Source organism: Equus caballus, chromosome 18, assembly GCF_041296265.1.
Source record: "Equus caballus isolate H_3958 breed thoroughbred chromosome 18, TB-T2T, whole genome shotgun sequence".
Classification (NCBI taxonomy): domain Eukaryota; kingdom Metazoa; phylum Chordata; class Mammalia; order Perissodactyla; family Equidae; genus Equus; species Equus caballus.
In genome coordinates this window covers 52,991,736-53,005,713 of record NC_091701.1, presented here as the reverse complement: position 1 = coordinate 53,005,713, position 13,978 = coordinate 52,991,736, and the positions used below count along the sequence as shown (strand labels likewise).

The window sequence follows — 13,978 nt, the reverse complement described above, 5'->3', positions numbered from 1 at the left end:
TGTCACATGCGTTTTTTTACAACCCTGTAAAAATGTAAAAAAATATACTTAGTTCACGAGCCATATGAATATAGGCCGTAGTAGGATCTGACCCACAGGCTGTAGTTTGCCGACTTTGGTCTAAAGAATTGGGTTGAGAGCTTTTAAACTTTGCCCTTTTTGTATTTTGATTCTCTCAAATCCCAGAACAGGCCTCAAGGCACATTGTGCCTTTAATAAGTATTCAAACGGCTGATAAAAGCAAGCCAGGTATTGTGAAATTGCTGTTATTTCTTGGGTTGGCAAATGTTAAAGGAGAAGAAAACAACACTGTAAAAGTTCCTGGGCCCATATCACTGTCTGTCTGGCGATGGAGCCATCTTAGCTGATTTTCTTTGTTTTTTAAAGATTGGCACCTGAGCTAACGAGTGTTGCCAATCTTTTTTTTTTTCTGCTTTTTCTCTGCAAATCCCCCCAGTGTATAGATGTGTATTTGTTTTAGTTGTGGGTCCTTCTAGTGGCATGTGGGACGCCGCCTCAGCATCGCTTGATGAGCGGTGCCATGTCTGCGCCCAGGATCCAAAGCGGCAAAACCCTGGGTCCCCGAATCGGAGCGTGCAAACTTAACCACTCGGCCCCAGGGCCGGCCCCTTAGCTGATTTTCTGACCACAGCTATTAGTCCTATCACCAAGCCAGGCCTTGTTCACAAGAGCTCACCCTTGACCTCCAGAAACTTGAGCCAAAACGGAGACTCCAGAAAAGGGAGAAATGGTCTTCTGTTTAAATATGAGAAAACAAATTAGGATTCAGGGCAGTAAGATTGAGTAGTAAAGACAAAAAAAAAAAGGCACACAAGCTAGAAGAAACGTTTTATTATTAAAATAAAAAACTTTGTATAAAAGCATTACAGATCAAAAGCTCTATTTACATTTATTGATTCAAGGTCCAATTATGCATCAAACCCAGAACAGGCACAGCCAACAGGGTGCACATGCAAAGCAAAAGAGACACACAGGCACTCAGAGTCCACCTCTACCACACGATTGATTAATGCAAAAAAGAGAGGAGGGGAGACAACACAGGAAATCTGCCCAGAAACTCAGCTGGCAGAGACGTCAAGTTAACAAACTGCCGAAGGTCACCCATCTCCAAAAAGGCACTTCTCATTGTTCTAAAAGTGCTTAAAACCTGAACACGAACCCTGCGCCTAGCTTCTAATTTCTTCAAGAAAGCAAACACTGCAAATTGTAGGCTGGAATTACTATCAATTTTCCATGCAAAATGATCAAGAATTTGAAAAACTTTACATGGTCAACTGAAATAAACTTGGCAAACTACCATGATACTGAGGTCTTACGCCATGAACTCAAATCAGCCTCTTCTCTTCCCCTAGGAAGGTGAAGCCTCATCATCCTAATTCCCCAAGATGTCTTTTCTATACAATGATTTCAAGTCCAGCACTGCCCACAACCCTCGTGGTCCTGACTGTGTGTGCCACATGCCACGCGTAATCTCATGGTGGAAGTAAATAGCAGCACCTAAGTCTCAACTGTGACAAATATTATAAGCATAAAACATGGAATATTCTCAGGAGAGGCATCTAAAGTAAGAGACTCCACTTTCCAACAGTTACCTAATTTTTCCACATGGTTTTAAGACTTTTGTGCCTTGATTCTTTAAAAAAAAAAACATGTCAACTAGTATGAACATTAAACCACACTCGTTTTTGTGTAAACTAGTTAGGGCTGTTGTCTGGAATTCAATAGATGTAGTTAGTTAACACCAATAACTGTGTTTCTACCTAAGTGCTTGGTTTTATGGGTGGATTCCAGGGCTATTTCAACACCAATTAAATCAAACATGTGTTCATAAAATTGTCATGTAAGAAGAATCCAGAAACTAAATGGTGGGAGAGACCACTGGAAATAGAGAGAGGCGGGTGGTATGGGGTGAGGGGTGGGGGAAAGCAAAGGAGAAATTGCAAGAGGGCAAAGTAGAGCTAGCAATATACCTCTGTGATACTCAGAAACACTAGGACATCTAGTGAGATTAACTTGATTTGAGTTTCCTATAAAAAAGACTGATCATCAAAATTGTTAACTTGGGTTTCAATCGCATGACAAAATTGAAAACATTAACAAGGAAGATATGCGCAGTGGAAGGCAGGTAGTGGATCTTCCAGATATCATGCTTGCATTTCAAACTCCTGTTTCAGACTGAAAAAGACAAGGAAACACGTCACGATATAGTTTTCAACCCAAGAAAAATGTTATTATTGATTTATACGTATGGTCGAGTGCACACATTTCAAAGTGTAAAACTTGAACTTTTATCCACACACATGCACTCAGGTCACTGCCATCCAGATAAAGATATAAAATGTTTCCAACACTCCAAAAGACTCCCAATGTGCCCCTTTCCAGTCAATACCTGCACCCCAGCCCCAAGATAAAGACCACACATCGTCTTTTTATTAAGACACATAAATGAATGTAAGATTTGGGTGTGAAAAAGAGAAAATAAACCAGCCATTACCTTTTCAAGTAAGCATGCACATTCCCAAAGCCATGGTATTTGGCTAAATACACAAGGACCCCGGTTGCACACCGCCCGTCTCGCTGCCGACAGAAACTGCAGTTGCAGATTCCACGACAAGGTGGGCAATGCCAGTTCTGAAGGAGAATTGTGAAAAGGTACGATTAAATCAAATCTTACTTTCCCCCCTTACTTATCTACTCCTATTTAACCTCTAAAGTGGGTATTATCAATTGCATTTAACTCTTTTATCTTTTCATGGATTAAAAAAAAAAAAAACCTTAACATGGTTAATATCCATTAGTCATGCCAAATGTTCCCTAGGAAATCCAGCAGGAGTTACACAGCAACTACCAGGGGTAAATGGAGAATCAGCTTCCCCTGAACGGCCGGTCCCAAGCCCTCTGGAAGTGGCTCACACCCTCCCAGCACCAACACAACGAATTCACCTGCGTCCCCTGAAAGGAATGCTCCCACAACACTGAGGGCTCAGTCCTTTCCCTGATGCCTTCTTTCTGGCCCTGTTAGCTGGCAGCTGACCTTCAAGCCCATAGGACCATCCCTTAAGGCACCTACTGGATCCAGCAGAGCTTCCTTGACCTCTTCACCATAACGGTTTCGAAGGCAGGGACCGCAGAATTGACCTCGAACGCCCCAGCACTCTGGGTTTCTGCAGTTTGTTTTGGTATCAATAGTTTTCTGGCGGCATTGATGACAAGTAGATCCCTACGAATAACAGGTAAATAAGAAGAAAAAAATCACCGCTTTTTGTAGAGAAAAATGGTGTAAAGAATGTCCTTCTTTGTGTGGAAGGTCTGACATTTTGTCTCTGAATCCTATTTCACATCTACATACACAACTATTTGCCAGGGCATGCAAAGTATCTACAAGGATGGCGGTTTCATTCAAATATTAATGCAGTCAGCCCTCATATCTGTAGCTTCTCCATCCACAGGTTCAACGGAACGAGGATCGAAAGGCTTACAATGTGTCTGTAACTGAATATGTACAGACTTCTTTTTCTTGTCATTATTCCCTAAACAACACAGTATCACAACTATTTACAGAGCATTTACATTGTATTAAGTATTATAAATAACCTAGAGATGACTTAAAGTGTATGGGAAGATGTTCGCAGGTTATATGCAAACACTATGCCATTTTATATATGGGACTTGAGCATCCGTGGATTTTGGTACGGGGGGAGTGTCCTAGCGCCAACGCACCATGCATACCGAGTACCAAGAGATGACTGTATTATGAAAACTACTTTTCTTTAAGACAAGACCTCATCATGCAAAAAAACCCCTGCCCACATCCTTTTTTGGCTTGAGCACACCACCATATCGCTAGCACCTATCTATGTAGACACACGTAATCGATACATAGTAAATACAGGTTGAATGAATCAATTTCTACATTAAGAGAAAAGATTTAACGCTACTGAAGATTTACCAAGAGGGCTAAATCCAAGGATGCTTCAAGACTCTTCTCTTATATGAACAAAACACACAGGCACACATCCCACACGTTAGGATCTTTAGAACATCAGCAAAACTCGAACGGAAGCTATCCTTCCTCTCTCACGGATGTTTGCATTTTTGGACCTAATTCAGAGGCTCTCACCAATGAACGGTTGTATATCTTCTCTCGAGAGTTGTTGCAGATGTTCTCCAAGTCTTCCTCTGTGATTTCCTCCACGGGTCGAATTACGTGTGGGAGGGTCATGGACCCGGGGCGGCGACCTCGGGGCACGTCATCTCCCTGCACAAGAAGAAGCATGGAACAGTGTCCTTACTGGCTCTCCCCAGCTCTGAATCTCAGATAGTTGACTGTAATTCCTGCACAGAGAATTCGACCTGGAAACCCTTCTTAGAGCTTATGGAGAGGGGGCAAGTCATAAGTCTACTAAGGACAATAGGATGACATTATGGAGATGATTCCTACAGTTAATAAAAGCTGAAGAAAACACTCTCTCACCTACTCCAAAAAGATCATCAAATAAGTTTATGTGACATTCACATTCTGAATGGTTTGACAACAACATTTAATACGGATCATCTGGTGTGGAGGCTATGTGTGTACCTGTGCTGTGTGCATGATGCTGGGCCTACAGAAGAGGAAAAACAGAAGAGCAGGCACAAATGCGGAGCACTCACGTTCATGTAGCCATCCACGGCCTTCCTCTTCCTCACCAGCATGTACTTATCATCCTCCTCCTCCTCCTCCTCGTCCTCCTCTGTGGGTAGAGCACTAAGGGACCCAAGGATCCGGGACCTCGACCTGGTAAGAGGACGCGCTCTCCGCTCAGGGTTTCTTCTGCAAGCAACACCTGGGAACGTACGCCTTCGGGGTGTCTTTGATTGCTAAACAAAACACACAGGACGGAACTCATTTATTCCAGAACAAAGAGAAGTGGCACCTCCTCCTTAAGTATGTTTTCATTTAAGTAAAAGGACAGCTCCATTTTCTCATTTTCTTTGTCCTTTCTATAATGCATCAAAAATGAGCCCAAAAACAATACAGCCATTGTAATTCTGCTTTTGTAACATCTAGCCTGGTTTCTCTCAAATGAGAGATGATCTACTCGCTTTTCTACTTAATAAAGGCGCAAGAATGGATCTCGTTTTCCAAAGAAAGCTTTTCCACGACATCTCTTGGGCCCTGAAACATACTCACTGTTTCTATATTGCACAAGAGAGAAATGTATGTATGGTTTTCCTTCTTCCATTCCTTGTGTGCTTTTTCCCTTTCTTCTCAGGGAGAGGTGGGGAAAGGAAGTCTTATCTTTTGTACCACAGCAGACACACCACATTCCCCTGAGTGGCACCAGCTTAGTTCCTCAGAACATAATCACATATATTAGGCCATGACTTGGTTAAGAAAATTGTTTTTTCCTTCTTTTTTCTCATTCTCAGATTTTAAAAACATCGATTCCATGGCATCCATCTACCATGTGGGAGGAATGTGCTAATGCTGGGAATACAGAAAAAATTTCTTTACAATCTTGACTCCCTGCCCTTGAGAGGCTTAGTCTACTTGGGAAGGAGAAAAATAACCAATCAAAACGGGTTTGAGTACTACAGGAGTTCACACGAGGCCACACCTGCCCCAGGAGGCAAGGAAGAACTCCCAGAGATCTGTCAGAGGTGTCCTCTATTTCCTCTTAGTCCGTCTATAAGACCACACAAAATAAGGAAACTGGATTCTAAAATATCCTAACAAATCTACCTTAGACCCGCGCAAAATCCTCCCACACGAACAAGCACTTACACTTACTGCACGGGGGCCCGGGAGGGAACGCCGTCCAGGGAGCGCGCCGGGGAAGCTGTCTAATTCTGACATCAGTTTTGCAAGCTGAAAAGGGAGGACAGAAATGATGGGTACAGAACCGCTGCTGAAAATGAACCACCTCTGGAAATGACAGTAGCACATCTCAAAGAGTTTCTCATTTCCCCTATACACTTACCAAGACTTTAACAGATTAAAAAAGAGACAAGTTAGTTTAGGGAAAGAAATCCATTTTAAAGCACATGTTATGAAGACTTCACAGCTACGGTGAAAATAATTCTTAGGACACAGATACAAGCAACAAGTGGCTTAGAGAAGAGCCGGGAAGAGTTAGTTCTAACACACTCAAAGTCAGATACCTACCATGGCTTTGTTTTGCTTTATATTTAAAGCCCTTTTCTCCAAAAAATTCATGCCATTTTCATCTTCTGAATCCGAACTGGAATCGGTCACAGAATTCTCCGAGGGTTCGGGGGGCGCTGCTCTTTTGTTGGGTGCCCCCCTGGTGTTTCGCGTTGGAAATTTCATCGCCACCCGGAGAGGCCCGGCCCGTCTACACTGGCTGCGGGTCCTGCAGCCCGCACGGTCTGACTGCACCGCCTGCAGTCTCTAGTCAATCAGAACAATCGAGTCATTAATGACTTGTTGATGGTTGGACAGGCTACCCCCGCACGACTACAAAATCCCTTCTGGACAAAAGACACTTCCAGCAAATAAATTTTAATTGAACACTTTCTTTGTCAATTTTAATTGACAGCTCTGGGTAACAAAATCAGGAATTACAAATACAACAATCTGAGTGCAGCCGAACTAATGTAGCCTATCTGGGACACACAGTTATCTTCACAGCCCCTAGCCCAGTGGTTCGGAGCTAACTTTTTAAATGCAGAAAATCCAGCTCCCTTTTTAATTTCTTTAACAGTAGATCTTTCTATCTTTATGCATTTTAAAAGAATTCCTATACGTACAAATATGTGTTCTCCCATAAACATGGTTTTGATGCTTATGGCAATATTAAACTTTACTAAAGATGTCAATGCCCTAATCTACTTTTTAAAAAACACTGTGGTAAAATATACGTAACATAAAATGTACCATTTTAACTATTTTTAAGTGGACAGTTCAGTGGCATTAAACATAGTCACACTGTTGTCAACAATCACCACTATCCATCTCGATGGAATACTATGCAGCAATAAAAAGGGACGGAGTACTGGCTCCCACCACAACATGGAAGAACCTTAAAAACAGTAAGCTAAGCTAAAGAAGCCAGTCACAGAAGACCACACATTATATGGTGCCATTTATACAAAATGTCCAGAATAGGCAAAACTACAATGATAGAAAATAGACTGGTGGTCGTCAGGGACTGAGGGTGTTGGGAAAGGAATGCAAAGTGACCATTAATGGGTGCAGGGTTTCTTGGTGGGGTAATGAAAATATTCTAAAATTGACTGTGGTAATGGTTGGGGAAAAACAAACACACAAAAAACGAGAGAGAGAAGAAAACATATTACTCATAAAGTCCCAGAAATGGAAGACTCGTTTTTTAACATTCAAAACTTTCTTAAATCCCCACAGCTTTTAGTACTTTCCATGTACTTTCAGTGCGCACGAATTGAGAGAATGTAAAGGGACAAAAACTTTTATGAATTCTTATGACTTTTAATGTTATTAATGGCAACAAATAACATCTACAAAGAACTGAAACACTGCCCAGAAATGATTCAGGCTTCTCTATTCAATGTTGGGGTCCCATCCAGATTTGCACACGAGCCCGCCATAACTCCAACACACACTGCTTTAGACCAACATCAGTTATTAGAGGAAATACTACACTATCATGAAGTAAGAGAGTGACAAAACACTCCTTGGTCAGGCGCTCTCACTTATGTCTGTGTCACTCAAGTGTGGTCCCAGGCAGTGGACCAGTGTCAGACCACAGTGAGCTGAGGAGCATGCCTCTCACTGTAAAGCAACACACTGCTTCCTTTAATGAGAAAGGCCTGCTAACAAGAAAATAGCTGCAGAACTAAACAGTATGCTCAGGGAAGGTGGGACCAAGGTGCAGCAGCAGCAGCAGCAGCCTGTGCAGGACGACAGAGGTTAAAGGTAAGCCAGCATGCACAAGAAAAGCCGACCGAGGAGCAAAGGTGGAAGCAGGAAGGGCCCTGATTGTTATTATTCACACTCAAGCTGCTATACCTGAGTTCCCACAAGTTTTCCAGATGCAGGCATGGATCCACCATGGGAACCAACATTTACCAAAGGCCTGCTCTACGCCAGGCACCAGGCTGCGCACTTTGACTTAAATCCAAACGCAGCTCATCCTAAGGCCACACGTGCTTCCTTTGATTAGGCTGGATTTCTGTGGCAAGGGAAATCTGGAGGTTGGCCAATTTTATCTCACCAGTTTCCAAGATTTTCAGAGCCTACAAAATGTTCGGGCTTTACAAGTAGGACTACATTAGCAAAAACTACTTTGAAACATGAAGGAAATACTCTTAGAATGTTAAAAAGATCAACAAAATCTTCTGGCACGACTAAAACAAAAATTACAAGAAAAAAATTTTTTTTAAAGCAAGTGTGTCATGCCTCTAAATGTACCTTACTCTCGATATTGGTGAAATTCACAAACTCACCATTCCATCTTGTATCTCACTCTCTGAGAAACCGCAAAATGATTCATCGTCAGAGTCGGCATGAAAAATACTGGCCAGCTCGTTAGTGACATCTGGCCTTGGTTTCTGTAAAAATCCACAATGGTCTAACACATCTTGCACCTCACTTTCTGAAAAGCCGCAGAAAGATTCATTATCAGAGTCCTCATAAAAAACATTTGCCAGTTCTTCACTGATATCTGACCTGAATTTAGGTTTCTGTAAAATAAATAAATAAATGTGGTTGTGCATTTTTTTTTCCTTTTTCAAGAACCAATTTTCCACAAACCGTGCAGAGAGCAAATCACATTTACAAGTGCACTACAAGAGAAAAGCTTTTGTTACAAAGAAAAATGGTTCAGAGGTTTACAAATGATTTCTGAGTTGTTATGGCAAATCATCAAGCATGTTAGGTTAGGCGACATTTCAAAAGGATAGAATAAGTAGCTAATCTACCTCCAACAATTACTACCTAGAACCACAGCAAAAAGTGAAATGAAATTACAGTGCATACTGTATTTTCATAACGGCTGTATAGAAATGTAGGCAAAAAGCAAGCAGTTTTAATCACGCACAAAGCATTTGGGGCATTTTGAGCACTGCAGACTCAATTCTGTTTATTCTCAGGCAGCACTTACCGTGTTTGCAAAATTATCAGAAGCAAAACTGTCACAACTGTCATCAGAGGATGACGAGGTTTCCATGGAAATCAACTTCACATATCTGAATTTCTTGAAGTTCTTCTTTGCTCTGCGATCCTTTTGCTGCAAATGGAAATGGCAACACTGTTAAGTGGGCTGCTTACTCCAGTATCCAACTAAAGACATCATTTCTGAGTTTAGTAGGTTCAAACAGCACAGAGTAGATATGTCCATTTCTTGTACCCTATGTAAAAAAAGCAGGATTTGTAATTGTTACAAATTATTTTTTCAAAACTAGGTAAAATCCTAAAAAGGGATCCTTCTGAAGGAAAACTGTAATGGTATTTATCCATTTATTCAAACATCTGTAGAGCTACCCGTCTACCCACTTTAAGAGCTCCCAAGCTCTTAGCATGCATGATACTGAGCTCCCAAGGAGTTTAATGCTAAGCTCCTAAAATCTGCCCCTTTTAAAAAAAATTAGACTGTACTTATAAAAGGACATTTCAAAAGTACAAAATGGTAGAGTGATTTCCCTCCCTCAGCCAAAATCAAGCTAATGAGGTCTTTTTATGTAAGCTTTTGGGCTCTGTACTGTGATGCTAATTGCCCCAAACTACAAGAACCGGGCAGCACTGCCACTTCAAGATGGCAGGCTTTCCAAGCAGGAGGGGTCCAGTGATTTCGGCACAAGTCCTTACAAATCGAATATATCAACCCAGTGAACAAATTTTGTACAAGGAGCCAAGTTAAAGGTCAAACAGCACTCCAAAGCCAGGGAGAATGCCCGATTCTCCCTCTGTGCTCTCAGCCTGGCCTGACATTCAGCTCTCTCTGCAGGCTCCTTCGCTGGACAAGTCTTCAGTTTTTAAAAGTCCTTTCATAAGGCACAAATTACTTGTAAATATGAAAATGGTTTCTTCATTCATCAACACTGAACAACCTGGCACTGCTCATCAGAAAACGCAATTGGCATCTACCTCATGTAAAAAAGACAGCAGTTTCTGCCATTTCTTAATATTTAATGAAGTTTCTTAAATGTTGTATTAGTTCCCGTATTTTTACCTCCTTAAATATGGCCATGGAATAGCAGAAGCGGCTCCTTACACTGAAAACTTTGAAAGGGCAAGCTCTGCTTTGAGTCCCACAAAATAATTCCAGGATGTGAGGTGCCAGGTGAACAGAACACTCTTGACCTTCTTTCTACACCTAACATTATGCACTTTCGTCTCTTGCAAATAAAATTATTTTCAGGATGATGGTACCCAACCATCCTATGCTCCTAAGTAGACTCCATTCAATCATCTTTGTCTTTTCTCCTTTTAGAAAGGCAGGAAAGTGTGATACAATAGGTGGAGATACTATCTACTAAAAGGGATCTCAGAAACTCTCCATTTTTTCAGATAAATTCAAGGACCCAGGAAGGTGAAACAGACTGCATAAGATCCCAGGGCCAGAAGGAGAACCCAAGACTGCAATCTCCTAAAACAGCACTGCCTTGCATTACTGCAGGAATTATTGCCATCTACTCACGAATCTACCTCCAAGCAGGGACCCAAGATAGCCTCAAGCCAGGCATTCTCCTGGAAGCTGTCAGAGAAATACAAGTCAGCACATGCCAAGAGTTAGTCATCGGGCAAACCTATGCCTGCCGGATACATAGAAAGAAGCAAGGAAAACGGTCACGGTTGAGACGAACTTTTCTGGAAGGCAGGTAATAACTAATTCCGTCATTTAGTAGGTGTGTTTTTTTGTGCCAGGCGCTAGCTGTGCTTTCACATTACCATGTTTAATTCCTCGCCACAAAGGTGCTATAACTATTCCCACTTAACAAATGGGGAAACTGAGGCTCAGAGACGTGAAATGCATTACTCAAGTCACACGATGGCCCAACTTTGAACCCAGCCAAGGCAGATTTCAAGCACAGCCACACACGGCTTTCCTCATCCTGAAGGCCAACGCCCAGTTCCACCCGGGACGAGATGTGTCTCTGAAACCACGCCCTCGCGCACCCCAGAACCCCAGCCTCCCCACGTGTGTCCCTTACCCCTGATGTTTGTTTTAAGCGTGTCACTTTCTTCCTTTTCACCCAGCCCCCACCTTCTAACCTCTCCTGGGGCAGACTCTACGTTCCGGTTTCCGTTAAAGCAAAAAGTAACGTTCCCTTCAGGGCAACGTCCTGCAGCTGCGAGTAAGGCTGGGGGTGGGGCAGGGAGTGGCAAAGGAGCAAATTGTCGGCGAACATTTTGGACCCCCAGGTCCTTCAGTGGCGCTTAATCACCAACTGGGACTAAAGACGCCTCCCGCGATGTGCACAACCCAAGTTCTAAAGAGACTGGTTTGCGAGACCTTTAAACTTCAAACCCACCGACCCTCAGCGGTTAGAAGCGGCGGCCGGCGTGGTTGGGGCCAAAGCGGGTGGGGAGCGCACCCAAGGGCCCCCCAGAGCGCGCGGGAGGAGCCGCGGCGAGCCACCCATCCGCCCGGAGCTGCGCGCAGGAAAGGGCTGGGCGGCTGCAGAACAAACTCCAAAGAGCAGGGAGGGCGATGCTCCCCTCCGCGCCCCACCCGCCGGGCTCGGGCCAGTGGACACAATGGGGGACCGGCCAGCCCTCGCCGCTGTCCGGCCCCGGCGCACGTGCCCCTCGGGCACACGTGGCCTCGAGCTCCCCTGCGCTGCCAGCCATCCTGCAAACGGCTCAAATCTCCGAACCGCCCGCGCGCCGGGTGCGCACGCCTAGCGGGCACGGCCCCCGGCCCCGCATTACACCAAGTGCACAAAATCTGGGGCTCGCCTAAACGGGCGCCGCCCAGGACGGCCACCAGTTGATAAGCAGCACTCCGCCGGCGGAGCTGCAGGGAGTCGGCCCGCGCCCGGCACCCCCGCGCCCGCCCCTCGGGTTCGGCCGCCCAGCCCTCACCGGCCGGCGGCGAGCGTCCATGCTGGCGGCGAGCGCCCAGGTCGGCGCTCGGAGCGCGGAGAGCGGAGCAGCCGCGCGCGCCGCGTCCCACCGAGCAGGAGGAGCCGGCGCCGCGCGGCCGGCGGGCGGGGCGCGCAGACCCGGGCCCGAGGGGCGGGGCCCGGCCGGCTTTCCCGCGTCGGGGCGCAGGTCCTGCAAGCTGTGCTAACAGCCCGCCCGGGCGCGAGGCCCGCGTGGCCCCGGGGCAGAAACCGGCCCCCCAGATATTCTGAACTGAGCGATCGCCTTGGAGTCTCCTAAAATCCGCCTTGCAAGACTGGCGGTTTTAGGGCTCCAGAGACCCTCTCTTTACGTGGCTGCACGGTCCTGAGCGAATGGCGCGAAAGTGGTTCGTATTGCTCCGGGGTTAGCAGGCTGATTTGCATGAATTCCGGGGCTGGGAGAGGAAAAGTGGAGATGGGGGATGGAGAGCGGCGCGAGTCCCGCCCGGCTTGGCACCCAGCACTCTCACTGTGGCGTGCGGTTTACAGTATTAAAAGTTAATTTAAAAATCAAAGAATCGAGCACGAACTCTCCCCTTGATTAGCCCTGTCACTGTCCCTGGGTGTAGCACCTCTTATCTGGTAACCAGACCATTATCTGAAGCAATAACGTGAGTTAAATCCTGATCTTTCTTTCCAGAAAGCTCATGAAGCTGAGCTGTTATTTTACATAAGACTTGTGGTTTTTAAATTAGAGAAAACGGCACTGCTTGGTTAAGACTTATCTATGGGATAATGAAGTCTTTAGAGATTATCTGTGTTAAAACGTTTTGGCGATCCTTTCTCCCGTCGGAATTTATAATTACCTAAACCACAACGAACGTGAGATATTTTTCGTCGCCCTCTTAATCAAACCTGACATTACGACGAAATAAAGTGAGGCTTTTTTATTTCTTATGAAGAGCAGGGGGGAAAGTTGCTTTTAGAAGAAAAAGTCAAATAAACGGCGTTGTTTTAAAAGACCTTAATTATAATCTTACATTTAAGACAAGCGCTTGAAACGACAACATTCGAATTTTCCTCCTTCAAAACTTTTCTCTCCGGAATGATTCCTTAGCAGTAAGACAGCATGCGTGGACACACTGCGTTCCTCTTCAGATGTGCTGAATACAAAAACTTGTGAGCAAGTAATGATGCACGAGAACAATGGATTGCAGGAATTGGAAGGGGCTTGGTCTGAGCCTTTGAGCCTTTCTAAAACACGCCTGCCCACGGTCACTGCCATAGTGCAAGGGACAAAGAACTCACGGTCTGGAAGGTAGGCGCCGGGAGAAGAGCCTGTTGGTCTGTCTGGCGAAATTCCTGGCAGGAGCGGGGACCCTCCATAAATATTTGTTGAGTAAATAAACAACGATATGAATGGTGAATGAACTGAAATTGTCCTTAGTGCTGTGTCCTGGGGAATACAATCTTGTGCCACTAAAATTAAATATATGACAATTTGGAATTGTGAAACATAAAGTAGGGGAAGATTAAGTCACTTTGCTTATGAGAGCTTCTGTTAGGAAAATTCTTAGTTCTCCTGGGGCATTAGAAAATAATTTAGTTTACATATTTTTTAAGGTTAAGATCTCTGGTCTGTCAGTCTTTTTAATCATCAGGAAAATGCAAATTAAAACAAAGAGTACAGTTTCACTTAGACTGGCAAAAATTAAAAAGCGTGATAATATCAGGTGCTGGTAAGGATATGAGGAAATCCCTGCAGTGACGTCAGTAGTGTAAATTTTTACTCCAGAGGGCAATTCAAGAATAGTTAGTAAAACCCAGCAAAACCACTTCCAGATATATACTCTAAAACAAAGTTTTTCACACTGCAGGTTAGAACCCATTGGTGAATTGTGAAATCAATTTAGTGGTTGCAACTAGCATATTTTTTTCTTCTATCTTTCTTTTTGGAACAGAATTTTAA

The 13,978-nt window shown here is 44.3% G+C and overlaps 1 protein-coding gene across 8 annotated transcripts; it reads right to left on the bottom strand.

Moving 5' to 3' along the window:
• Positions 1-837: 837 nt before the first annotated feature.
• CDCA7 (cell division cycle associated 7) lies at positions 838-12,194 on the bottom strand. Of its 8 annotated transcripts, none has more exons than XM_023622010.2 (10): positions 12,029-12,184; positions 9,105-9,230; positions 8,449-8,685; positions 6,170-6,415; positions 5,789-5,872; positions 4,675-4,881; positions 4,142-4,279; positions 3,092-3,241; positions 2,516-2,652; positions 838-2,196 (listed from the first exon to the last, which is right to left on the bottom strand). In XM_023622010.2, the coding sequence occupies exons 1-10, from the start codon at positions 12,047-12,049 to the stop codon at positions 2,166-2,168; spliced, it is 1,377 nt and encodes a 458-aa protein (XP_023477778.2). In that variant the 5' UTR covers positions 12,050-12,184; the 3' UTR covers positions 838-2,165. The 8 variants fall into 8 exon arrangements, with proteins under 8 accessions (XP_023477778.2, XP_023477779.2, XP_023477781.2 ...); XM_023622011.2 differs by having other exon boundaries at positions 5,795-5,872; positions 12,029-12,170; XM_023622013.2 differs by lacking the exon at positions 12,029-12,184 and adding an exon at positions 11,480-11,806.
• Positions 12,195-13,978: the final 1,784 nt, after the last annotated feature.

Bases quoted from the DNA above. Each gene is read 5' to 3' on its own strand.
- CDCA7 (XM_023622010.2), bottom strand. From the start codon at position 12,049: ATGGACGCTCGCCGCCGGCCG. The intron at 8,686-9,104 runs GTAAGTGCTGCC...TTTATTTTACAG, and splicing joins CTGATAATTTTGCAAACACG to AAACCTAAATTCAGGTCAGA. The intron at 2,197-2,515 runs GTAATGGCTGGT...TGTCTTTTTCAG, and splicing joins GTGCATGCTTACTTGAAAAG to TCTGAAACAGGAGTTTGAAA.